General features: G+C 45.3%; 1 protein-coding gene and 1 long non-coding RNA gene across 3 annotated transcripts in view; one reads left to right on the plus strand and one right to left on the minus strand.

Moving 5' to 3' along the window:
• Positions 1–27,185, minus strand: part of marc1 (mitochondrial amidoxime reducing component 1) — a 79,484-nt gene that overhangs the window by 38,967 nt on the left and 13,332 nt on the right. The window contains exon 3 of the mRNA XM_052496038.1: positions 26,643–26,808. Coding sequence (XP_052351998.1) covers positions 26,643–26,808 — 166 coding nt within the window. The remainder of the gene's footprint in view (positions 1–26,642; positions 26,809–27,185) is intronic.
• Positions 5,596–8,594, plus strand: LOC127915699 (uncharacterized). Of its 2 annotated transcripts, none has more exons than XR_008091674.1 (3): positions 5,596–5,627; positions 7,574–7,678; positions 8,581–8,594. It is a non-coding gene; the product is annotated as an uncharacterized LOC127915699 (long non-coding RNA). The 2 variants fall into 2 exon arrangements; XR_008091675.1 differs by lacking the exon at positions 5,596–5,627 and adding an exon at positions 6,770–6,801.

Genomic DNA, 27,185 nt, shown 5'->3' on the forward strand with positions numbered 1-27,185 from the left:
TTACAGACTGGGTCAGGCTGAGACATGTAGGTATTACAGACTGGGTCAGGTTGAGACATGTAGGTATTACAGACTGGGTCAGGGTCAGGTTGAGACATGTAGGTATTACAGACTGGGTCAGGGTCAGGTTGAGACATGTAGGTATTACAGACTGGGTCAGGTTGAGACATGTAGGTATTACAGACTGGGTCAGGTTGAGACATGTAGGTATTACAGACTGGGTCAGGTTGAGACATGTAGGTATTACAGACTGGGTCAGGTTGAGACATGTAGGTATTACAGACTGGGTCAGGTTGAGACATGTAGGTATTACAGACTGGGTCAGGTTGAGACATGTAGGTATTACAGACTGGGTCAGGTTGAGACATGTAGGTATTACAGACTGGGACAGGTTGAGACATGTAGGTATTACAGACTGGGTCAGGTTGAGACATGTAGGTATTACAGGTTGAGACATGTAGGTATTACAGACTGGGTCAGGTTGAGACATGTAGGTATTACAGACTGGGTCAGGTTGAGACATGTAGGTATTACAGACTGGATCAGGTTGAGACATGGGTACAGGACTTGTCAGACATGTAGGTATTACAGACTGGGTCAGGTTGAGACATGTAGGTATTACAGACTGGGTCAGGTTGAGACATGTAGGTATTACAGACTGGGTCAGGTTGAGACATGTAGGTATTACAGACTGGGTCAGGTTGAGACATGTAGGTATTACAGACTGGGTCAGGTTGAGACATGTAGGTATTACAGACTGGGTCAGGTTGAGACATGTAGGTATTACAGACATGTAGGTATTACAGAGGGTCAGGTTGAGACATGTAGAGTGGCCACAGACTGGAATGTGAGACATGTAGGTATTCCAGACTGGGTCAGGTTGAGACATGTAGGTATTACAGACTGGGTCAGGGTCAGGTTGAGACATGTAGGTGTTACAGACTGGGTCAGGTTGAGACATGTAGGTATTACAGACTGGGACAGGTTGAGACATGTAGGTAATACTGACTGGGTCAGGTCAGGATTTGAGACATGTAGGTATTACAGACTGGGACAGGTTGAGACATGTAGGTATTACAGACTGGGACAGGTTGAGACATGTAGGTATTACAGACTGGGTCAGGTTGAGACATGTAGGTATTACAGACTGGGTCAATTGAGACATGTAGGTATTACAGACTACAGTCAGGTTGAGACATGTAGGTACTACAGACTGGGTCCCGGAGACATAGGTACTACAGACTGGGTCAGGTTGAGACATGTAGGTATTACAGACTGGGTCACATGGTCAGGTTGAGACATGTAGGTATTACAGACTGGGTCAGGTTGAGACATGTAGGTATTACAGACTGGGTCAGGGTCAGGTTGAGACATGTAGGTATTACAGACTGGGTCAGGTTGAGACATGTAGGTATTACAGACTGGGTCAGGTTGGGACATGTAGGTATTACAGACTGGGTCGGGTTGAGACATGTAGGTACTACAGACTGGGTCAGGTTGAGACATGTAGGTATTACAGACTGGGTCAGGTTGAGACATGTAGGTATTACAGACTGGGTCAGGTTGAGACATGTAGGTATTACAGACTGGGTCAGGTTGAGACATGTAGGTATTACAGACTGGGTCAGGTTGAGACATGTAGGTATTACAGACTGGGTCAGGTTGAGACATGTAGGTATTACAGACTGGGTCAGGTTGAGACATGTAGATATTACAGACTGGGTCAGGTTGAGACATGTAGGTATTACAGACTGGGTCAGGTTGAGACATGTAGGTATTACAGACTGGGTCAGGTTGAGACATGTAGGTATTACAGACTGGGTCAGGGTCAGGTTGAGACATGTAGGTATTACAGACTGGGTCAGGTTGAGACATGTAGATATTACAGACTGGGTCAGGTTGAGACATGTAGGTATTACAGACTGGGTCAGGGTGAGACATGTAGGTATTACAGACTGGGTCAGGGTCAGGTTGAGATATGTAGGTATTACAGACTGGGTCAGGTTGGGACATGTAGGTATTACAGACTGGGTCGGGTTGAGACATGTAGGTATTACAGACTGGGTCAGGGTCAGGTTGAGATATGTAGGTATTACAGACTGGGTCAGGTTGAGACATGTAGGTATTACAGACTGGGTCAGGTTGAGACATGTAGATATTACAGACTGGGTCAGGTTGAGACATGTAGGTATTACAGACTGGGTCAGGTTGAGACATGTAGATATTACAGACTGGGTCAGGGTCAGGTTGAGACATGTAGGTATTACAGACTGGGACAGGTTGAGACATGTAGGTATTACAGACTGGGTCAGGTTGGGACATGTTGGTATTACAGACTGTGTCAGGTTGGGACATGTTGGTATTACAGACTGGGTCAGGATGAGACATGTAGGTATTACAGACTGGGTCAGGTTGAGACATGTAGGTATTACAGACTGGGTCAGGTTGAGACATGTAGGTATTACAGACTGGGTCAGGGTCAGGTTGAGACATGTTGGTATTACAGACTGGGTCAGGTTGAGACATGTAGGTATTACAGACTGGGTCAGGTTGAGACATGTAGGTATTACAGACTGGGTCAGGTTGAGACATGTAGGTATTACAGACTGGGTCAGGTTGAGACATGTAGGTATTACAGACTGGGTCAGGGTCAGGTTGAGACATGTAGGTGTTACAGACTGGGTCAGGGTGTTGAGACATGTAGGTGTTACAGACTGGGTCAGGTTGAGACATGTAGGTATTACAGACTGGGTCAGGTTGAGACATGTAGGTATTACAGACTGGGTCAGGGTCAGGTTGAGACATGTAGGTATTACAGACTGGGTCAGGGTCAGGTTGAGACATGTAGGTATTACAGACTGGGTCAGGTTGAGACATGTAGTTATTACAGACTGGGTCAGGTTGGGACATGTAGGTATTACAGACTGGGTCAGGTTGAGACATGTAGGTATTACAGACTGGGTCAGGTTGAGACATGTAGGTATTACAGACTGGGTCAGGTTGGGACATGTAGGTATTACAGACTGGGTCAGGTTGAGACATGTAGGTATTACAGACTGGGTCAGGTTGAGACATGTAGGTATTACAGACTGGGTCAGGTTGAGACATGTAGGTATTACAGACTGGGTCAGGTTGAGACATGTAGGTATTACAGACTGGGTCAGGTTGAACATGTAGGTATTACAGACTGGGTCAGGTTGAGACATGTAGGTATTACAGACTGGGTCTGGTTGAGACATGTAGGTATTACAGACTGGGTCAGGTTGAGACATGTAGGTATTACAGACTGGGTCAGGTTGAGACATGTATGTATTACAGACTGGGTCAGGTTGAGACATGTAGGTATTACAGACTGGGTCAGGTTGAGACATGTAGGTATTACAGACTGGGTCAGGTTGAGATATGTAGGTATTACAGACTGGGTCTGGTTGAGACATGTAGGTATTACAGACTGGGTCAGGTTGAGACATGTAGGTATTACAGACTGGGTCAGGGAGAGACATGTAGGTATTACAGACTGGGTCTGGGTCAGGTTGAGACATGTAGGTATTACAGACTGGGTCAGGTTGAGACATGTAGGTATTACAGACTGGGTCAGAGTGAGACATGTAGGTATTACAGACTGGGTCAGGTTGGGACATGTAGGTACTACAGACTGGGACAGGTTGAGACATGTAGGTACTACAGACTGGGACAGGTTGAGACATGTAGGTATTACAGACTGGGTCAGGTTGAGACATGTAGGTATTACAGACTGGGTCAGGGTCAGGTTGAGACATGTAGGTATTACAGACTGGGACAGGTTGAGACATGTAGGTATTACAGACTGGGTCAGGTTGAGACATGTAGGTATTACAGACTGGGTCAGGTTGAGACATGTGGTGTACTACAGACTAGGACAGGTTGAGACATGTAGGTACTACAGACTGGGACAGGTTGAGACATGTAGGTATTACAGACTGGGACAGGTTGAGACATGTAGGTATTACAGACTGGGTCAGGGTCAGGTTGAGACATGTAGGTATTACAGACTGGGTCAGGTTGAGACATGTAGGTATTACAGACTGGGTCAGGTTGGGACATGTAGGTATTACAGACTGGGTCAGGTTGAGACATGTAGGTATTACAGACTGGGTCAGGTTGAGACATGTAGGTATTACAGACTGGGTCAGGTTGGGACATGTAGGTATTACAGACTGGGTCAGGTTGAGACATGTAGGTATTACAGACTGGGTCAGGTTGAGACATGTAGGTATTACAGACTGGGTCAGGTTGAGACATGTAGGTATTACAGACTGGGTCAGGTTGAGACATGTAGGTATTACAGACTGGGTCAGGTTGAACATGTAGGTATTACAGACTGGGTCAGGTTGAGACATGTAGGTATTACAGACTGGGTCTGGTTGAGACATGTAGGTATTACAGACTGGGTCAGGTTGAGACATGTAGGTATTACAGACTGGGGTCAGGTTGAGACATGTATGTATTACAGACTGGGTCAGGTTGAGACATGTAGGTATTACAGACTGGGTCAGGTTGAGACATGTAGGTGTTACAGACTGGGTCAGGTTGAGACATGTAGGTATTACAGAGACTGGGTCAGGTTGAGACATGTAGGTATTACAGACTGGGTCAGGTTGAGACATGTAGGTATTACAGACTGGGTCTGGGTCAGGTTGAGACATGTAGGTATTACAGACTGGGTCAGGTTGAGACATGTAGGTATTACAGACTGGGTCAGAGTGAGACATGTAGGTATTACAGACTGGTCAGGTTGAGACATGTAGGTATTACAGACTGGGTCAGGTTGGGACATGTAGGTATTACAGACTGGGTCAGGTTGAGACATGTAGGTATTACAGACTGGGACAGGTTGAGACATGTAGGTATTACAGACTGGGTCAGGTCAGGTTGAGACATGTAGGTATTACAGACTGGGACAGGTTGAGACATGTAGGTATTACAGACTGGGTCAGGTTGAGACATGTAGGTATTACAGACTGGGTCAGGTTGAGACATGTAGGTACTACAGACTGGGACAGGTTGAGACATGTAGGTACTACAGACTGGGACAGGTTGAGACATGTAGGTATTTACAGACTGGGACAGGTTGAGACATGTAGGTATTACAGACTGGGTCAGGGTGAGACATGTAGGTATTACAGACTGGGTCAGGGTCAGGTTGAGACATGTAGGTATTACATACTGGGTCAGGTTGAGACATGTAGGTATTACAGACTGGGTCAGGTTGAGACATGTGGGGTATTACAGACTGGGTCAGGTCAGGCTGAGACATGTAGATATTACAGACTGGGTCAGGTTGAGACATGTAGGTATTACAGACTGGGTCAGGTTGAGACATGTAGGTATTACAGACTGGGTCAGGTTGAGACATGTAGGTATTACAGACTGGGTCAGGTGGGACATGTAGATATTACAGACTGGGTCAGGTTGAGACATGTAGATATTACAGACTGGGTCAGGTTGAGACATGTAGGTATTACAGACTGGGTCAGGGAGACATGTAGGTATTACAGACTGGGTCAGGTTGAGACATGTAGGTATTACAGACAGGGTCAGGTTGAGACATGTAGGTATTACAGACTGGGTCAGGTTGAGACATGTTGGTACAGACTGGGTCAGGTTGAGATATGCAGGTATTACAGACTGGGACAGGTTGAGACATGTAGGTATTACAGACTGGGACAGGTTGAGACATGTAGGTACTACAGACTGGGACAGGTTGAGACATGTAGGTATTACAGACTGGGACAGGTTGAGACATGTAGGTATTACAGACTGGGTCAGGGGTGAGACATGTAGGTATTACAGACTGGGTCAGGGTCAGGTTGAGACATGTAGGTATTACAGACTGGGTCAGGTTGAGACATGTAGGTATTACAGACTGGGTCAGGTTGAGACATGTAGGTATTACAGACTGGGTCAGGGTCAGGTTGAGACATGTAGATATTACAGACTGGGTCAGGTTGAGACATGTAGGTATTACAGACTGGGTCAGGTTGAGACATGTAGGTATTACAGACTGGGTCAGGTTGAGACATGTAGGTATTACAGACTGGGTCAGGTTGAGACATGTAGGTATTACAGACTGGGTCAGGGTGAGACATGTAGGTATTACAGACTGGGTCAGGTTGAGACATGTAGGTATTACAGACTGGGTCAGGTTGAGACATGTAGGTATTACAGACTGGGACAGGTTGAGACATGTAGGTACTACAGACTGGGACAGGTTGAGACATGTAGGTATTACAGACTGGGACAGGTTGAGACATGTAGGTATTACAGACTGGGTCAGGGTGAGACATGTAGGTATTACAGACTGGGTCAGGGTCAGGTTGAGACATGTAGGTATTACACTGGGTCAGGTTGAGACATGTAGGTATTACAGACTGGGTCAGGTTGAGACATGTAGGTATTACAGACTGGGTCAGGGTCAGGTTGAGACATGTAGATATTACAGACTGGGTCAGGTTGAGACATGTAGGTATTACAGACTGGGTCAGGTTGAGACATGTAGGTATTACAGACTGGGTCAGGTTGAGACATGTAGGTATTACAGACTGGGTCAGGTTGGGACATGTAGATATTACAGACTGGGTCAGGTTGAGACATGTAGATATTACAGACTGGGTCAGGTTGAGACATGTAGGTATTACAGACTGGGTCAGGGGAGACATGTAGGTATTACAGACTGGGTCAGGTTGAGACATGTAGGTATTACAGACAGGGTCAGGTTGAGACATGTAGGTATTACAGACTGGGTCAGGTTGAGACATGTTGGTATTACAGACTGGGTCAGGTTGAGATATGTAGGTATTACAGACTGGGACAGGTTGAGACATGTAGGTATTACAGACTGGGACAGGTTGAGACATGTAGGTACTACAGACTGGGACAGGTTGAGACATGTAGGTATTACAGACTGGGACAGGTTGAGACATGTAGGTATTACAGACTGGGTCAGGGTGAGACATGTAGGGTATTACAGACTGGGTCAGGGTCAGGTTGAGACATGTAGGTATTACAGACTGGGTCAGGTTGAGACATGTAGGTATTACAGACTGGGTCAGGTTGAGACATGTAGGTATTACAGACTGGGTCAGGGTCAGGTTGAGACATGTAGATATTACAGACTGGGTCAGGTTGAGACATGTAGGTATTACAGACTGGGTCAGGTTGAGACATGTAGGTATTACAGACTGGGTCAGGATTGAGACATGTAGGTATTACAGACTGGGTCAGGTTGGGACATGTAGATATTACAGACTGGGTCAGGTTGAGACATGTAGATATTACAGACTGGGTCAGGTTGAGGCATGTAGTTATTACAGACTGGGTCAGGTTGAGACATGTAGGTATTACAGACTGGGTCAGGGGAGACATGTAGGTATTACAGACTGGGTCAGGTTGAGACATGTAGGTATTACAGACTGGGTCAGGTTGAGACATGTAGGTATTACAGACTGGGTCAGGTTGAGACATGTAGGTATTACAGACTGGGTCAGGTTGAGACATGTAGGTATTACAGACTGGGACAGGTTGAGACATGTAGGTATTACAGACTGGGTCAGGTTGAGACATGTAGGTATTACAGACTGGGTCAGGGTCAGGTTGAGACATGTAGGTATTACAGACTGGGTCAGGTTGAGACATGTAGGTATTACAGACTGGGTCAGGTTGAGACATGTAGGTATTACAGACTGGGACAGGTTGAGACATGTAGGTATTACAGACTGGGTCAGGGTCAGGTTGAGACATGTAGGTATTACAGACTGGGACAGGTTGAGACATGTAGGTATTACAGACTGGGTCAGGTTGAGACATGTAGGTATTACAGACTGGGTCAGGTTGAGACATGTAGGTATTACAGACTGGGTCAGGGTCAGGTTGAGACATGTAGGTATTACAGACTGGGACAGGTTGAGACATGTAGGTATTACAGACTGGGTCAGGTTGAGACATGTAGGTATTACAGACTGGGTCAGGTTGAGACATGTAGGTATTACAGACTGGGTCAGGTTGAGACATGTAGGTATTACAGACTGGGTCAGGTTGAACATGTAGGTATTACAGACTGGGTCAGGTTGAGACATGTAGGTATTACAGACTGGGTCTGGTTGAGACATGTAGGTATTACAGACTGGGTCAGGTTGAGACATGTAGGTATTACAGACTGGGTCAGGGAGAGACATGTAGGTATTACAGACTGGGTCTGGGTCAGGTTGAGACATGTAGGTATTACAGACTGGGTCAGGTTGAGACATGTAGGTATTACAGACTGGGTCAGGTTGAGACATGTAGGTATTACAGACTGGGTCAGGTTGGGACATGTAGGTATTACAGACTGGGTCAGGTTGAGACATGTAGGTATTACAGACTGGGTCAGGTTGAACATGTAGGTATTACAGACTGGGTCAGGTTGAGACATGTAGGTATTACAGACTGGGTCTGGTTGAGACATGTAGGTATTACAGACTGGGTCAGGTTGAGACATGTAGGTATTACAGACTGGGTCAGGTTGAGACATGTTGGTATTACAGACTGGGTTGAGACATGTAGGTATTACAGACTGGGTCAGGTTGAGACATGTAGGTATTACAGACTGGGTCAGGTTGAGACATGTTGGTATTACAGACTGGGTCAGGTTGAGACATGTAGGTATTACAGACTGGGTCAGGTTGAGACATGTAGGTATTACAGACTGGGTCAGGTTGAGACATGTAGGTATTACAGACTGGGTCAGGGTCAGGTTGAGACATGTAGGTGTTACAGACTGGGTCAGGTTGAGACATGTAGGTATTACAGACTGGGTCAGGTTGAGACATGTAGGTATTACAGACTGGGTCAGGGTCAGGTTGAGACATGTAGGTATTACAGACTGGGTCAGGGTCAGGTTGAGACATGTAGGTATTACAGACTGGGTCAGGTTGAGACATGTAGTTATTACAGACTGGGTCAGGTTGGGACATGTAGGTATTACAGACTGGGTCAGGTTGAGACATGTAGGTATTACAGACTGGGTCAGGTTGAGACATGTAGGTATTACAGACTGGGTCAGGTTGGACATGTAGGTATTACAGACTGGGTCAGGTTGAGACATGTAGGTATTACAGACTGGGTCAGGTTGAGACATGTAGGTATTACAGACTGGGTCAGGTTGAGACATGTAGGTATTACAGACTGGGTCAGGTTGAGACATGTAGGTATTACAGACTGGGTCAGGTTGAACATGTAGGTATTACAGACAGGTTGAGACATGTAGGTATTACAGACTGGGTCTGGTTGAGACATGTAGGTATTACAGACTGGGTCAGGTTGAGACATGTAGGTATTACAGACTGGGTCAGGTTGAGACATGTAGGTATTACAGACTGGGTCAGGTTGAGACATGTAGGTATTACAGACTGGGTCAGGTTGAGACATGTAGGTGTTACAGACTGGGTCAGGTTGAGACATGTAGGTATTACAGACTGGGTGGGTCAGGTTGAGACATGTAGGTATTACAGACTGGGTCAGGTTGAGACATGTAGGTATTACAGACTGGGTCAGGTTGAGACATGTAGGTATTACAGACTGGGTCAGGTTGAGACATGTAGGTATTACAGAGTATTGGGTCTGGGTCAGGTTGAGACATGTAGGTATTACAGACTGGGTCTGGGTCAGGTTGAGACATGTAGGTATTACAGACTGGGTCAGGTTGAGACATGTAGGTATTACAGACTGGGTCAGAGTGAGACATGTAGGTATTACAGACTGGGTCAGGTTGAGACATGTAGGTATTACAGACTGGGTCAGGTTGGGACATGTAGGTATTACAGACTGGGTCAGGTTGAGACATGTAGGTATTACAGACTGGGACAAGTTGAGACATGTAGGTATTACAGACTGGGTCAGGGTCAGGTTGAGACATGTAGGTATTACAGACTGGGACAGGTTGAGACATGTAGGTATTACAGACTGGGTCAGGTTGAGACATGTAGGTATTACAGACTGGGTCAGGTTGAGACATGTAGGTACTACAGACTGGGACAGGTTGAGACATGTAGGTACTACAGACTGGGTCAGGGTCAGGTTGAGACATGTAGGTATTACAGACTGGGTCAGGTTGAGACATATTACAGACTGGGTCAGGTCAGGTTGAGACATGTAGGTGTTACAGACTGGGTCAGGTTGAGACATGTAGGTATTACAGACTGGGTCAGGTTGAGACATGTAGGTATTACAGACTGGGTCAGGGTCAGGTTGAGACATGTAGGTATTACAGACTGGGTCAGGGTCAGGTTGAGACATGTAGGTATTACAGACTGGGTCAGGTTGAGACATGTAGGTATTACAGACTGGGTCAGGTTGAGACATGTAGGTATTACAGACTGGGTCAGGTTGAGACATGTAGGTATTACAGACTGGGTCAGGTTGAGACATGTAGGTATTACAGACTGGGTCAGGTTGGGACATGTAGGTATTACAGACTGGGTCAGGTTGAGACATGTAGGTATTACAGACTGGGTCAGGTTGAGACATGTAGGTATTACAGACTGGGTCAGGTTGAGACATGTAGGTATTACAGACTGGGTCAGGTTGAGACATGTAGGTATTACAGACTGGGTCAGGTTGAACATGTAGGTATTACAGACTGGGTCAGGTTGAGACATGTAGGTATTACAGACTGGGTCAGGTTGAGACATGTAGGTATTACAGACTGGGTCAGGTTGAGACATGTAGGTATTACAGACTGGGTCAGGTTGAGACATGTATGTATTACAGACTGGGTCAGGTTGAGACATGTAGGTATTACAGACTGGGTCAGGTTGAGACATGTAGGTATTACAGACTGGGTCAGGTTGAGACATGTAGGTATTACAGACTGGGTCAGGTTGAGACATGTAGGTATTACAGACTGGGTCAGGTTGAGACATGTAGGTATTACAGGGTCTGGGTCAGGTTGAGACATGTAGGTATTACAGACTGGGTCTGGGTCAGGTTGAGACATGTAGGTATTACAGACTGGGTCAGGTTGAGACATGTAGGTATTACAGACTGGGTCAGGGTCAGGTTGAGACATGTAGGTGTTACAGACTGGGTCAGGTTGAGACATGTAGGTATTACAGACTGGGTCAGGTTGAGACATGTAGGTGTTACAGACTGGGACAGGTTGAGACATGTAGGTATTACAGACTGGGACAGGTTGAGACATGTAGGTATTACAGACTGGGTCAGGGTCAGGTTGAGACATGTAGGTGTTACAGACTGGGACAGGTTGAGACATGTAGGTATTACAGACTGGGTCAGGTTGAGACATGTAGGTATTACAGACTGGGTCAGGTTGAGACATGTAGGTACTACAGACTGGGACAGGTTGAGACATGTAGGTACTACAGACTGGGACAGGTTGAGACATGTAGGTATTACAGACTGGGACAGGTTGAGACATGTAGGTATTACAGACTGGGTCAGGGTGAGACATGTAGGTATTACAGACTGGGTCAGGGTCAGGTTGAGACATGTAGGTATTACAGACTGGGTCAGGTTGAGACATGTAGGTATTACAGACTGGGTCAGGTTGAGACATGTAGGTATTACAGACTGGGTCAGGGTCAGGTTGAGACATGTAGATATTACAGACTGGGTCAGGTTGAGACATGTAGGTATTACAGACTGGGTCAGGTTGAGACATGTAGGTATTACAGACTGGGTCAGGTTGAGACATGTAGGTATTACAGACTGGGTCAGGTTGGGACATGTAGATATTACAGACTGGGTCAGGTTGAGACATGTAGATATTACAGACTGGGTCAGGTTGAGACATGTAGGTATTACAGACTGGGTCAGGGGAGACATGTAGGTATTACAGACTGGGTCAGGTTGAGACATGTAGGTATTACAGACTGGGTCAGGTTGAGACATGTAGGTATTACAGACTGGGTCAGGTTGAGACATGTAGGTATTACAGACTGGGTCAGGTTGAGACATGTAGGTATTACAGACTGGGTCAGGTTGAGACATGTAGGTATTACAGACTGGGTCAGGTTGAGACATGTAGGTTATTACAGACTGGGTCAGGTTGAGACATGTAGGTATTACAGACTGGGTCAGGTTGATACATGTAGGTATTACAGACTGGGTCAGGTTGAGACATGTAGGTATTACAGACTGGGTCAGGTTGAGACATGTAGGTATTACAGACTGGGTCAGGTTGAGACATGTAGTATTACAGACTGGGTCAGGTTGAGACATGTAGGTATTACAGACTGGGTCAGGTTGGAGACATGTAGGTATTACAGACTGGGTCAGGTTGAGACATGTAGGTATTACAGACTGGGTCAGGTTGAGACATGTAGGTATTACAGACTGGGTCAGGTTGAGACATGTAGGTATTACAGACTGGGTCAGGTTGAGACATGTAGGTATTACAGACTGGGTCAGGTTGAGACATGTAGGTATTACAGACTGGGTCAGGGTGAGGTTGAGACATGTAGGTATTACAGACTGGGTCAGGTTGAGACAGTATTACTGGGACTGGGACAGGTTGAGACATGTAGGTATTACAGACTGGGTCAGGTTGAGACATGTAGGTATTACAGACTGGGTCAGGTTGAGACATGTAGGTATTACAGACTGGGTCAGGTTGAGACATGTAGGTATTACAGACTGGGACAGGTTGAGACATGTAGGTATTACAGACTGGGTCAGGGTCAGGTTGAGACATGTTGGTATTACAGACTGGGTCAGGTTGAGACATGTAGGTATTACAGACTGGGTCAGGTTGAGACATGTAGGTATTACAGACTGGGTCAGGTTGAGACATGTAGGTATTACAGACTGGGTCAGGTTGAGACATGTAGGTATTACAGACTGGGTCAGGTTGAGACATGTAGGTATTACAGACTGGGTCAGGTTGAGACATGTTGGTATTACAGACTGGGTCAGGTTGAGACATGTAGGTATTACAGACTGGGTCAGGTTGAGACATGTAGGTATTACAGACTGGGTCTGGTTGAGACATGTAGGTATTACAGACTGGGTCAGGTTGAGACATGTAGATATTACAGACTGGGTCAGGTTGAGACATGTAGGTATTACAGACTGGGACAGGTTGAGACATGTAGGTATTACAGACTGGGTCAGGTTGAGACATGTAGGTATTACAGACTGGGTCAGGTTGAGACATGTAGGTATTACAGACTGGGTCAGGTTGAGACATGTAGGTATTACAGACTGGGTCAGGTTGAGACATGTAGGTATTACAGACTGGGTCAGGTTGAGACATGTAGGTATTACAGACTGGGTCAGGGTCAGGTTGAGACATGTAGGTATTACAGACTGGGTCAGGTTGAGACATGTAGGTATTACAGACTGGGTCAGGTTGAGACATGTAGGTATTACAGACTGGGTCAGGGTCAGGTTGAGACATGTAGGTATTACAGACTGGGTCAGGTTGAGACATGTAGGTATTACAGACTGGGTCAGGTTGAGACATGTAGGTATTACAGACTGGGTCAGGTTGAGACATGTAGGTATTACAGACTGGGTCAGGTTGAGACATGTAGATATTACAGACTGGGTCAGGTTGAGACATGTAGGTATTACAGACTGGGTCAGGTTGAGACATGTAGGTATTACAGACTGGGTCAGGTTGAGACATGTAGGTATTACAGACTGGGTCAGGTTGAGACATGTAGGTATTACAGACTGGGTCAGGTTGAGACATGTAGGTATTACAGACTGGGTCAGGTTGAGACATGTAGGTATTACAGACTGGGTCAGGTTGAGACATGTAGGTATTACAGACTGGGTCAGGTTGAGACATGTAGGTATTACAGACTGGGTCAGGTTGAGACATGTAGGTATTACAGACTGGGTCAGGTTGAGACATGTAGGTATTACAGACTGGGTCAGGTTGAGACATGTAGGTATTACAGACTGGGACAGGTTGAGACATGTAGGTATTACAGACTGGGTCAGGTTGAGACATGTAGGTATTACAGACTGGGTCAGGGTCAGGTTGAGACATGTAGGTATTACAGACTGGGTCAGGTTGAGACATGTAGGTATTACAGACTGGGTCAGGGTCAGGTTGAGACATGTAGGTATTACAGACTGGGTCAGGTTGAGACATGTAGGTATTACAGACTGGGTCAGGGGTTGAGACATGTAGGTATTACAGACTGGGTCAGGTTGAGACATGTAGGTATTACAGACTGGGTCAGGTTGAGACATGTAGGTATTACAGACTGGGTCAGGTTGAGACATGTAGGTATTACAGACTGGGGGTCAGGTTGAGACATGTAGGTATTACAGACTGGGTCAGGTTGAGACATGTAGGTATTACAGACTGGGTCAGGTTGAGACATGTAGGTATTACAGACTGGGTCAGGTTGAGACATGTAGGTATTACAGACTGGGTCAGGTTGAGACATGTAGGTATTACAGACTGGGTCAGGTTGAGACATGTAGGTATTACAGACTGGGTCAGGTTGAGACATGTAGGTATTACAGACTGGGTCAGGTTGAGACATGTAGGTATTACAGACTGGGTCAGGTTGAGACATGTAGGTATTACAGACTGGGTCAGGTTGAGACATGTAGGTATTACAGACTGGGTCAGGTTGAGACATGTAGGTATTACAGACTGGGTCAGGTTGAGACATGTAGGTATTACAGACTGGGTCAGGTTGAGACATGTAGGTATTACAGACTGGGTCAGGTTGAGACATGTAGGTATTACAGACTGGGTCAGGTTGAGACATGTAGGTATTACAGACTGGGTCAGGTTGAGACATGTAGGTATTACAGACTGGGTCAGGTTGAGACATGTAGGTATTACAGACTGGGTCAGGTTGAGACATGTAGGTATTACAGACTGGGTCAGGTTGAGACATGTAGGTATTACAGACTGGGTCAGGTTGAGACATGTAGGTATTACAGACTGGGTCAGGTTGAGACATGTAGGTATTACAGACTGGGTCAGGTTGAGACATGTAGGTATTACAGACTGGGTCAGGGTCAGGTTGAGACATGTAGGTATTACAGACTGGGTCAGGTTGAGACATGTAGGTATTACAGACTGGGTCAGGTTGAGACATGTAGGTATTACAGACTGGGTCAGGTTGAGACATGTAGGTATTACAGACTGGGTCAGGTTGAGACATGTAGGTATTACAGACTGGGTCAGGTTGAGACATGTAGGTATTACAGACTGGGTCAGGTTGAGACATGTAGGTATTACAGACTGGGTCAGGTTGAGACATGTAGGTATTACAGACTGGGTCAGGTTGAGACATGTAGGTATTACAGACTGGGTCAGGTTGAGACATGTAGGTATTACAGACTGGGTCAGGTTGAGACATGTAGGTATTACAGACTGGGTCAGGGTCAGGTTGAGACATGTAGGTATTACAGACTGGGTCAGGTTGAGACATGTAGGTATTACAGACTGGGTCAGGTTGAGACATGTAGGTATTACAGACTGGGTCAGGTTGAGACATGTAGGTATTACAGACTGGGTCAGGTTGAGACATGTAGGTATTACAGACTGGGTCAGGTTGAGACATGTAGATATTACAGACTGGGTCAGGTTGAGACATGTAGGTATTACAGACTGGGTCAGGTTGAGACATGTAGGTATTACAGACTGGGTCAGGTTGGGACATGTAGGTATTACAGACTGGGTCAGGTTGAGACATGTAGGTATTACAGACTGGGTCAGGTTGAGACATGTAGGTATTACAGACTGGGTCAGGGTCAGGTTGAGACATGTAGGTATTACAGACTGGGTCAGGTTGAGACATGTAGGTATTACAGACTGGGTCAGGTTGAGACATGTAGGTATTACAGACTGGGTCAGGTTGAGACATGTAGGTATTACAGACTGGGACAGGTTGAGACATGTAGGTATTACAGACTGGGTCAGGTTGAGACATGTAGGTATTACAGACTGGGTCAGGTTGAGACATGTAGGTATTACAGACTGGGTCAGGTTGAGACATGTAGGTATTACAGACTGGGTCAGGGTCAGGTTGAGACATGTAGGTATTACAGACTGGGTCAGGTTGAGACATGTAGGTATTACAGACTGGGTCAGGTTGAGACATGTAGGTATTACAGACTGGGTCAGGGTCAGGTTGAGACATGTAGGTATTACAGACTGGGTCAGGTTGAGACATGTAGGTATTACAGACTGGGTCAGGTTGAGACATGTAGGTATTACAGACTGGGTCAGGTTGAGACATGTAGGTATTACAGACTGGGTCAGGTTGGGACATGTAGATATTACAGACTGGGTCAGGTTGAGACATGTAGGTATTACAGACTGGGTCAGGTTGAGACATGTAGGTATTACAGACTGGGTCAGGGGAGACATGTAGGTATTACAGACTGGGTCAGGTTGAGACATGTAGGTATTACAGACTGGGTCAGGTTGAGACATGTAGGTATTACAGACTGGGTCAGGTTGAGACATGTAGGTATTACAGACTGGGTCAGGTTGAGACATGTAGGTATTACAGACTGGGTCAGGTTGAGACATGTAGGTATTACAGACTGGGTCAGGTTGAGACATGTAGTTATTACAGACTGGGTCAGGTTGAGACATGTAGGTATTACAGACTGGGTCAGGTTGAGACATGTAGGTATTACAGACTGGGTCAGGTTGAGACATGTAGGTATTACAGACTGGGTCAGGTTGAGACATGTAGGTATTACAGACTGGGTCAGGTTGAGACATGTAGTTATTACAGACTGGGTCAGGTTGAGACATGTAGGTATTACAGACTGGGTCAGGTTGAGACATGTAGGTATTACAGACTGGGTCAGGTTGGGACATGTAGGTATTACAGACTGGGTCAGGTTGAGACATGTAGATATTACAGACTGGGTCAGGTTGAGACATGTAGGTATTACAGACTGGGTCAGGTTGAGACATGTAGGTATTACAGACTGGGTCAGGTTGAGACATGTAGGTATTACAGACTGGGTCAGGTTGAGACATGTAGGTATTACAGACTGGGTCAGGTTGAGACATGTAGGTATTACAGACTGGGACAGGTTGAGACATGTAGGTATTACAGACTGGGTCAGGTTGAGACATGTAGGTATTACAGACTGGGTCAGGTTGAGACATGTAGGTATTACAGACTGGGTCAGGTTGAGACATGTAGGTATTACAGACTGGGTCAGGTTGAGACATGTAGGTATTACAGACTGGGTCAGGGTCAGGTTGAGACATGTAGGTGTTACAGACTGGGTCAGGTTGAGACATGTAGGTATTACAGACTGGGTCAGGTTGAGACATGTAGGTATTACAGACTGGGTCAGGTTGAGACATGTAGGTATTACAGACTGGGTCAGGTTGAGACATGTAGGTATTACAGACTGGGTCAGGTTGAGACATGTAGGTATTACAGACTGGGTCAGGTTGAGACATGTAGGTATTACAGACTGGGTCAGGTTGAGACATGTAGGTATTACAGACTGGGTCAGGTTGAGACATGTAGGTATTACAGACTGGGTCAGGTTGAGACATGTAGGTATTACAGACTGGGTCAGGTTGAGACATGTAGATATTACAGACTGGGTCAGGTTGAGACATGTAGGTATTACAGACTGGGACAGGTTGAGACATGTAGGTATTACAGACTGGGTCAGGTTGAGACATGTAGGTATTACAGACTGGGTCAGGTTGAGACATGTAGGTATTACAGACTGGGTCAGGTTGAGACATGTAGGTATTACAGACTGGGTCAGGTTGAGACATGTAGGTATTACAGACTGGGTCAGGTTGAGACATGTAGGTATTACAGACTGGGTCAGGGTCAGGTTGAGACATGTAGGTATTACAGACTGGGTCAGGTTGAGACATGTAGGTATTACAGACTGGGTCAGGTTGAGACATGTAGGTATTACAGACTGGGTCAGGTTGAGACATGTAGGTATTACAGACTGGGTCAGGTTGAGACATGTAGGTATTACAGACTGGGTCAGGTTGAGACATGTAGGTATTACAGACTGGGTCAGGTTGAGACATGTAGGTATTACAGACTGGGTCAGGTTGAGACATGTAGATATTACAGACTGGGTCAGGTTGAGACATGTAGGTATTACAGACTGGGTCAGGTTGAGACATGTAGGTATTACAGACTGGGTCAGGTTGAGACATGTAGGTATTACAGACTGGGTCAGGTTGAGACATGTAGGTATTACAGACTGGGTCAGGTTGAGACATGTAGGTATTACAGACTGGGTCAGGTTGAGACATGTAGGTATTACAGACTGGGTCAGGTTGAGACATGTAGGTATTACAGACTGGGTCAGGTTGAGACATGTAGGTATTACAGACTGGGACAGGTTGAGACATGTAGGTATTACAGACTGGGTCAGGTTGAGACATGTAGGTATTACAGACTGGGTCAGGTTGAGACATGTAGGTATTACAGACTGGGACAGGTTGAGACATGTAGGTATTACAGACTGGGTCAGGTTGAGACATGTAGGTATTACAGACTGGGTCAGGGTCAGGTTGAGACATGTAGGTATTACAGACTGGGTCAGGTTGAGACATGTAGGTATTACAGACTGGGTCAGGGTCAGGTTGAGACATGTAGGTATTACAGACTGGGACAGGTTGAGACATGTAGGTATTACAGACTGGGTCAGGGTCAGGTTGAGACATGTAGGTGTTACAGACTGGGACAGGTTGAGACATGTAGGTATTACAGACTGGGTCAGGTTGAGACATGTAGGTATTACAGACTGGGTCAGGTTGAGACATGTAGGTATTACAGACTGGGTCAGGTTGAGACATGTAGGTATTACAGACTGGGTCAGGTTGAGACATGTAGGTATTACAGACTGGGTCAGGTTGAGACATGTAGGTATTACAGACTGGGTCAGGTTGAGACATGTAGGTATTACAGACTGGGTCAGGTTGAGACATGTAGGTATTACAGACTGGGTCAGGTTGAGACATGTAGGTATTACAGACTGGGTCAGGTTGAGACATGTAGGTATTACAGACTGGGTCTGGTTGAGACATGTAGGTATTACAGACTGGGTCAGGTTGAGACATGTAGGTATTACAGACTGGGTCAGGGAGAGACATGTAGGTATTACAGACTGGGTGGGTCAGGTTGAGACATGTAGGTATTACAGACTGGGACAGGTTGAGACATGTAGGTATTACAGACTGGGTCAGGTTGAGACATGTAGGTATTACAGACTGGGTCAGGTTGAGACATGTAGGTATTACAGACTGGGTCAGGTTGAGACATGTAGGTATTACAGACTGGGTCAGGTTGAACATGTAGGTATTACAGACTGGGTCAGGTTGAGACATGTAGGTATTACAGACTGGGTCTGGTTGAGACATGTAGGTATTACAGACTGGGTCAGGTTGAGACATGTAGGTATTACAGACTGGGTCAGGTTGAGACATGTATGTATTACAGACTGGGTCAGGTTGAGACATGTAGGTATTACAGACTGGGTCAGGTTGAGACATGTAGGTGTTACAGACTGGGTCAGGTTGAGACATGTAGGTATTACAGACTGGGTCAGGTTGAGACATGTAGGTATTACAGACTGGGTCAGGTTGAGACATGTAGGTATTACAGACTGGGTCAGGTTGAGACATGTAGATATTACAGACTGGGTCAGGTTGAGACATGTAGGTATTACAGACTGGGTCAGGTTGAGACATGTAGGTATTACAGACTTGGTCAGGTTGAGACATGTAGGTATTACAGACTGGGTCAGGTTGAGACATGTAGGTATTACAGACTAGGTCAGGTTGAGATATGTAGGTATTACAGACTGGGTCAGGGTCAGGTTGAGACATGTAGGTATTACAGACTGGGACAGGTTGAGACATGTAGGTATTACAGACTGGGTCAGGTTGAGACATGTAGGTATTACAGACTGGGTCAGGTTGAGACATGTAGGTATTACAGACTGGGTCAGGTTGAGACATGTAGGTATTACAGACTGGGTCAGGTTGAACATGTAGGTATTACAGACTGGGTCAGGTTGAGACATGTAGGTATTACAGACTGGGTCTGGTTGAGACATGTAGGTATTACAGACTGGGTCAGGTTGAGACATGTAGGTATTACAGACTGGGTCAGGTTGAGACATGTATGTATTACAGACTGGGTCAGGTTGAGACATGTAGGTATTACAGACTGGGTCAGGTTGAGACATGTAGGTGTTACAGACTGGGTCAGGTTGAGACATGTAGGTATTACAGACTGGGTCAGGTTGAGACATGTAGGTATTACAGACTGGGTCAGGTTGAGACATGTAGGTATTACAGACTGGGTCAGGTTGAGACATGTAGGTATTACAGACTGGGTCAGGTTGAGACATGTAGGTATTACAGACTGGGTCAGGTTGAGACATGTAGGTATTACAGACTGGGTCAGGTTGAGACATGTAGGTATTACAGACTGGGTCAGGTTGAGACATGTAGGTATTACAGACTGGGTCAGGTTGAGATATGTAGGTATTACAGACTGGGTCAGGGTCAGGTTGAGACATGTAGGTATTACAGACTGGGTCAGGTTGAGACATGTAGGTATTACAGACTGGGTCAGGTTGAGACATGTAGGTATTACAGACTGGGTCAGGTTGAGACATGTAGGTATTACAGACTGGGTCAGGTTGAGACATGTAGGTATTACAGACTGGGTCAGGTTGAGACATGTAGGTATTACAGACTGGGTCAGGTTGAGACATGTAGGTATTACAGACTGGGTCAGGTTGAGACATGTAGGTATTACAGACTGGGTCAGGTTGAGACATGTAGGTATTACAGACTGGGTCTGGGTCAGGTTGAGACATGTAGGTATTACAGACTGGGTCAGGTTGAGACATGTAGGTATTACAGACTGGGTCAGGTTGAGACATGTAGGTATTACAGACTGGGTCAGGTTGAGACATGTAGGTATTACAGACTGGGACAGGTTGAGACATGTAGGTATTACAGACTGGGTCAGGGTCAGGTTGAGACATGTAGGTGTTACAGACTGGGACAGGTTGAGACATGTAGGTATTACAGACTGGGTCAGGTTGAGACATGTAGGTATTACAGACTGGGTCAGGTTGAGACATGTAGGTATTACAGACTGGGTCAGGTTGAGACATGTAGGTATTACAGACTGGGACAGGTTGAGACATGTAGGTATTACAGACTGGGACAGGTTGAGACATGTAGGTATTACAGACTGGGTCAGGGTGAGACATGTAGGTATTACAGACTGGGTCAGGGTCAGGTTGAGACATGTAGGTATTACAGACTGGGTCAGGTTGAGACATGTAGGTATTACAGACTGGGTCAGGTTGAGACATGTAGGTATTACAGACTGGGTCAGGGTCAGACTGGGTCAGGTTGAGACATGTAGATATTACAGACTGGGTCAGGTTGAGACATGTAGGTATTACAGACTGGGTCAGGTTGAGACATGTAGGTATTACAGACTGGGTCAGGTTGAGACATGTAGGTATTACAGACTGGGTCAGGTTGAGACATGTAGATATTACAGACTGGGTCAGGTTGAGACATGTAGATATTACAGACTGGGTCAGGTTGAGACATGTAGGTATTACAGACTGGGTCAGGGTTGAGACATGTAGGTATTACAGACTGGGTCAGGTTGAGACATGTAGGTATTACAGACTGGGTCAGGTTGAGACATGTAGGTATTACAGACTGGGTCAGGTTGAGACATGTAGGTATTACAGACTGGGTCAGGTTGAGACATGTAGGTATTACAGACTGGGTCAGGTTGAGACATGTAGGTATTACAGACTGGGTCAGGTTGAGACATGTAGGTATTACAGACTGGGTCAGACATGGTATTACAGACTGGGTCAGGTTGAGACATGTAGGTATTACAGACTGGGTCAGGTTGAGACATGTAGGTATTACAGACTGGGTCAGGTTGAGACATGTAGGTATTACAGACTGGGTCAGGTTGAGACATGTAGGTATTACAGACTGGGTCAGGTTGAGACATGTAGGTATTACAGACTGGGTCAGGTTGAGACATGTAGGTATTACAGACTGGGTCAGGTTGAGACATGTAGGTATTACAGACTGGGTCAGGTTGAGACATGTAGGTATTACAGACTGGGTCAGGTTGAGACATGTAGGTATTACAGACTGGGTCAGGTTGAGACATGTAGGTATTACAGACTGGGGTCAGGTTGAGACATGTAGGTATTACAGACTGGGTCAGGTTGAGACATGTAGGTATTACAGACTGGGTCAGGTTGAGACATGTAGGTATTACAGACTGGGTCAGGTTGAGACATGTAGGTATTACAGACTGGGTCAGGTTGAGACATGTAGGTATTACAGACTGGGTCAGGTTGAGACATGTAGGTATTACAGACTGGGTCAGGTTGAGACATGTAGGTATTACAGACTGGGTCAGGTTGAGACAGGTATTACAGACTGGGTCAGGTTGAGACATGTAGGTATTACAGACTGGGTCAGGTTGAGACATGTAGGTATTACAGACTGGGTCAGGTTGAGACATGTAGGTATTACAGACTGGGTCAGGTTGAGACATGTAGGTATTACAGACTGGGTCAGGTTGAGACATGTAGGTATTACAGACTGGGTCAGGTTGAGACATGTAGGTATTACAGACTGGGTCAGGTTGAGACATGTAGGTATTACAGACTGGGTCAGGTTGAGACATGTAGGTATTACAGACTGGGTCAGGTTGAGACATGTAGGTATTACAGACTGGGTCAGGTTGAGACATGTAGGTATTACAGACTGGGTCAGGTTGAGACATGTAGGTATTACAGACTGGGTCAGGTTGAGACATGTAGGTATTACAGACTGGGTCAGGTTGAGACATGTAGGTATTACAGACTGGGTCAGGTTGAGACATGTAGGTATTACAGACTGGGTCAGGTTGAGACAGGTATTACAGACTGGGTGAGACATGTAGGTATTACAGACTGGGTCAGGTTGAGACATGTAGGTATTACAGACTGGGTCAGGTTGAGACATGTAGGTATTACAGACTGGGTCAGGTTGAGACATGTAGGTATTACAGACTGGGTCAGGTTGAGACATGTAGGTATTACAGACTGGGTCAGGTTGAGACATGTAGGTATTACAGACTGGGTCAGGTTGAGACATGTAGGTATTACAGACTGGGTCAGGTTGAGACATGTAGGTATTACAGACTGGGTCAGGTTGAGACATGTAGGTATTACAGACTGGGTCAGGTTGAGACATGTAGGTATTACAGACTGGGTCAGGTTGAGACATGTAGGTATTACAGACTGGGTCAGGTTGAGACATGTAGGTATTACAGACTGGGTCAGGTTGAGACATGTAGGTATTACAGACTGGGTCAGGTTGAGACATGTAGGTATTACAGACTGAGACATGTAGGTATTACAGACTGGGTCAGGTTGAGACATGTAGGTATTACAGACTGGGTCAGGTTGAGACATGTAGGTATTACAGACTGGGTCAGGTTGAGACATGAGACAGATCAGGTGAGACATGGTATTACAGACTGGGTCAGACTGGGTCAGGTTGAGACATGAGGTATTACAGACTGGGTCAGGTTGAGACATGTAGGTATTACAGACTGGGTCAGGTTGAGACATGTAGGTATTACAGACTGGGTCAGGTTGAGACATGTAGGTATTACAGACTGGGTCAGGTTGAGACATGTAGGTATTACAGACTGGGTCAGGTTGAGACATGTAGGTATTACAGACTGGGTCAGGTTGAGACATGTAGGTATTACAGACTGGGTCAGGTTGAGACATGTAGGTATTACAGACTGGGTCAGGTTGAGACATGTAGGTATTACAGACTGGGTCAGGGTCAGGTTGAGACATGTAGGTATTACAGACTGGGTCAGGTTGAGACATGTAGGTATTACAGACTGGGTCAGGTTGAGACATGTAGGTATTACAGACTGGGTCAGGTTGAGACATGTAGGTATTACAGACTGGGTCAGGTTGAGACATGTAGGTATTACAGACTGGGTCAGGTTGAGACATGTAGGTATTACAGACTGGGTCAGGTTGAGACATGTAGGTATTACAGACTGGGTCAGGTTGAGACATGTAGGTATTACAGACTGGGTCAGGTTGAGACATGTAGGTATTACAGACTGGGTCAGGTTGAGACATGTAGGTATTACAGACTGGGTCAGGTTGAGACATGTAGGTATTACAGACTGGGTCAGGTTGAGACATGTAGGTATTACAGACTGGGTCAGGTTGAGACATGTAGGTATTACACTGGGTTGAGACAGACTGTCAGGTTGGACATGTTGGTATACAGACTACAGACTGGGTCAGGTTGAGACATGTAGGTATTACAGACTGGGTCAGGTTGAGACATGTAGGTATTACAGACTGGGTCAGGTTGAGACATGTAGGTATTACAGACTGGGTCAGGTGAGACATGAGACAGATCAGGTTGAGACATGTATTACAGACTGGGACAGGTTGAGACATGTAGGTATTACAGACTGGGTCAGGGTCAGGTTGAGACATGTAGGTATTACAGACTGGGTCAGGTTGGGACATGTAGGTATTACAGACTGGGTCAGGTTGAGACATGTAGGTATTACAGACTGGGTCAGGTTGAGACATGTAGGTATTACAGACTGGGTCAGGTTGAGACATGTAGTTATTACAGACTGGGTCAGGTTGAGACATGTAGTTATTACAGACTGGGACAGGTTGAGACATGTAGTTATTACAGACTGGGTCAGTGAAGACACTTGACATCTGATCAGCAGCGTATGTTCTGAGTTTGCAACCTGGTAATCCATCTGGCCCCGCTGCCTCAAGAATGTTAATCTCTTTAAAGGTTTTACTCACATCGGTTACAGAGAGCAAGATCACACAGTCGTCGGGAACAGCTGGTGCTCTGATGCATGGTTCCAGTGTTTCTTGCTTCAAAGCGAGTATAGAAGGAATTTAGCTCGTCTGATAAGCTCGCGTGACTTGGCGGCTCGCGTGACTTGGCGGCTCGCGTGACTTGGCGGCTCGCGTGACTTGGCGGCTCGCGTGACTTGGCGGCTCGCGTGACTTGGCGGCTCGCGGCTGGGTTTCCATTTGTAATCCGTGATATGGGTTCAAAGCCCTGTCACATCCGACGAGCGTCAGACCCGATGTAGTATTGATCTACTGTATTACTGAGTATTACTGTATTACTGAGTATTACTGTATTACTGAGTATTACTGTATTACTGAGTATTACTGTATTACTGAGTATTACTGTATTACTGTATTACTGAGTATTACTGTATTACTGAGTATTACTGTATTACTGAGTATTACTGTATTACTGTATTACTGAGTATTACTGTATTACTGAGTATTACTGTATTACTGAGTATTACTGTATTACTGTATTACTGAGTATTACTGTATTACTGAGTATTACTGTATTACTGAGTATTACTGTATTACTGTATTACTGAGTATTACTGTATTACTGTATTACTGAGTATTACTGTATTACTGAGTATTACTGTATTACTGTATTACTGAGTATTACTGTATTACTGAGTATTACTGTATTACTGAGTATTACTGTATTACTGTATTACTGAGTATTACTGTATTACTGGTTATTACTGTATTACTGTATTACTGAGTATTACTGTATTACTGTATTACTGAGTATTACTGTATTACTGAGTATTACTGTATTACTGAGTATTACTGTATTACTGTATTAGTATTACTGTATTACTGAGTATTACTGTATTACTGTATTACTGTATTAGTATTACTGTATTACTGAGTATTACTGTATTACTGAGTATTACTGTATTACTGAGTATTACTGTATTACTGTATTACTGTATTACTGAGTATTAGTATTACTGTATTACTGAGTATTACTGTATTACTGAGTATTACTGTATTACTGTATTACTGAGTATTACTGTATTACTGTATTACTGAGTATTACTGTATTACTGAGTATTACTGTATTACTGTATTACTGAGTATTACTGTATTACTATTACTGTATTACTGTATTACTGTATTACTGAGTATTACTGTATTACTGTATTACTGAGTATTACTGTATTACTGAGTATTACTGTATTACTGAGTATTACTGTATTACTGTATTACTGAGTATTACTGTATTACTGAGTATTACTGTATTACTGAGTATTACTGTATTACTGAGTATTACTGTATTACTGAGTATTACTGTATTACTGTATTACTGAGTCCTGTATTGAAGTCCCACTGAGGTCAGAAGTCCCTCTTTTAAAAAAGGAAGGAAATGCAAGTGTGGAACAAGCATAACTTTACTATGTTAATCAAAACCATCAACTAAGTCATAAAGTGGTAACTAAGGTATTATAATAATAATATATGCCATTTAGGAGACGCTTTTATCCAAAGCGACTTACAGTCATGTGTGCATACATTCTACGTATGGGTGGTCCCGGGAATCGAACCCACTACCCTGGCGTTACAAGTGCCATGCTCTACCAACTGAGCTACATTTGTCCTTGATCACTTTAATGTTTGCAATTTTCTCTCTGGCTGGAGCAGCCGACTACTTTGAACGATCAAATATATTAAAATCTATCCACCAACTGAGCTGTTACCTTTTCATTGCGAGGAAAAAGAGGCTCGCTATCCGCTGATCTCCTGTGTGTCATGTGGGGTTCAAAGTGCACCAGGCGATAGGTTTTACCTGCCCCCAGGTAGCGGGTCAGCCAGCTAGACGCCTCGTCTCCACAGTCCCTGCCCTGGATGTCTGTACTAAACACTCTGGGACACAGACAGAAGGGTTAAGACACTTCCTGCTGACACAGACAGAAGGGTTAAGACACTTCCTGCTGACACAGGCAGAAGGGTTAAGACACTTCCTACTGACACAGACAGAAGGGTTAAGACACTTCCTGCTGACACAGACAGAAGGGTTAAGACACTTCCTGCTGACACAGACAGAAGGGTTAAGACACTTCCTGCTGACACAGACAGAAGGGTTAAGACACTTCCTGCTGACACAGACAGAAGGGTTAAGACACTTCCTGCTGACACAGACAGAAGGGTTAAGACACTTCCTGCTGACACAGACAGAAGGGTTAAGACACTTCCTGCTGACACAGACAGAAGGGTTAAGACACTTCCTGCTGACACAGACA

This window comes from Oncorhynchus keta, chromosome 35 (genome assembly GCF_023373465.1).
Source record: "Oncorhynchus keta strain PuntledgeMale-10-30-2019 chromosome 35, Oket_V2, whole genome shotgun sequence".
Classification (NCBI taxonomy): Eukaryota; Metazoa; Chordata; class Actinopteri; order Salmoniformes; family Salmonidae; genus Oncorhynchus; species Oncorhynchus keta.